This window comes from Alligator sinensis, unplaced genomic scaffold (genome assembly GCF_000455745.1).
Source record: "Alligator sinensis unplaced genomic scaffold, ASM45574v1 scaffold274_1, whole genome shotgun sequence".
Taxonomy (NCBI): domain Eukaryota; kingdom Metazoa; phylum Chordata; order Crocodylia; family Alligatoridae; genus Alligator; species Alligator sinensis.
In genome coordinates, this window is record NW_005842124.1 from 1,646,802 (window position 1) to 1,647,954 (window position 1,153).

The 1,153-nt window shown below is 56.5% G+C and overlaps 1 protein-coding gene across 1 annotated transcript in view; it reads left to right on the plus strand.

Moving 5' to 3' along the window:
• The first annotated feature begins 11 nt into the window (after positions 1-11).
• Positions 12-1,153, plus strand: part of UTP15 (UTP15, small subunit processome component) — a 13,301-nt gene continuing 12,159 nt past the window's right edge. Inside the window, exon 1 of the mRNA XM_006024895.3 lies at positions 12-177. Within this exon, the coding sequence (XP_006024957.1) occupies positions 88-177 (90 nt within the window). The 5' untranslated portion in view covers positions 12-87. The remainder of the gene's footprint in view (positions 178-1,153) is intronic.

Below are 1,153 nucleotides of genomic sequence, written 5' to 3' on the forward strand. Positions count from 1 at the left end.
GGGGCGCCCCGGGGGGGCCCCCGGCGGCCGCCGCGTGACTGCGCGCCGCTGAGGGACCGCGGGGCCCGGTGCAGGCCTGAGGCAGCGATGGCCAGTTACAAGCCCGTGGCGGTGCTGCCCTTCCCCAGGCTGGGCGAGAAGGTCACGCAGGACACGCTCTACTGGAAGGGCTACAAGGTAGGGGCCGGGCCGGGGCAGCCGCCGCCGGGGGCTCCGAGGGGGTAGTCTCCTCCCCCTCCCGCGCCCTCCCGGGTAGGGGTGGGGCCACTTCTGTCCCTTGTGTTGCGTGGACTCCGCCCGGGACCGGGACTTCGTTTCCCACCGCGGTCCCAGGCTGAGCCCAGCACGGAACTTCCCTGAATCGGAGCTTCCTAGACCTCAAATGCCGGAGACTGCAAGTGAGGGAGGAGCAGGGGAACACCCCTGGTGGTGTCCTGTCCGCTCGGCGTCTGCTTCCTGCTGGGGACTGGGCAAGAGGCACCCCGAGATGGCAGTTGTTAGGACAAGCGGTCGCCTTTCCCCAGCGGCGGCCACAGCAGATGAAGGAAAGCGGAGAGGGAAGTGGTCTTGCCTCTGAGCAGGCAGGACAACGGGGTGGGCTTCTTACCTGTTTTGGGGCCTTGACTACTGCTCCTGCAGGGCAGTCGGGGGTGCAGCCACCTCGGCAGCATCGTTTGCTGCTCCCACAGTCCATGGTGTAAAATCCTTGATTAGCTTCCTCATGGGAGAACATAAGTGGCGGGGGGTGGCGCGTGGGTTGTAGCCCACTTTGTGTGAAGGTTGGATCCTGGGTTGGCTTTTTGTTGCACTGTAAATGGCTAAAATTCAACCCCAAAGATGTCTCTGATACCTCGCACCCCACCGTAAGTGCCTTGCTTCGTGGGTTTTATAACAATAACAAAAAACATCACTATACCTGGCAGCCAGGCAATATTCTTTCAAAAGGTATTTAACTTGTTTAATGAGCGTCCTTGCAATAAAATATATCCTCCTCCCCTTCCTTTATTTTAGTGGTGATAATGACATTGAAGCAGACTTGTAAAAAGATGAAGTTTTTTTGTCTTAAATTTCATTTATTGGACAGTATGGTTACAATTTAAATATGGATATTTAAAAATCCATAAGGATACATTGCAAGTATGTTTTGCATTCC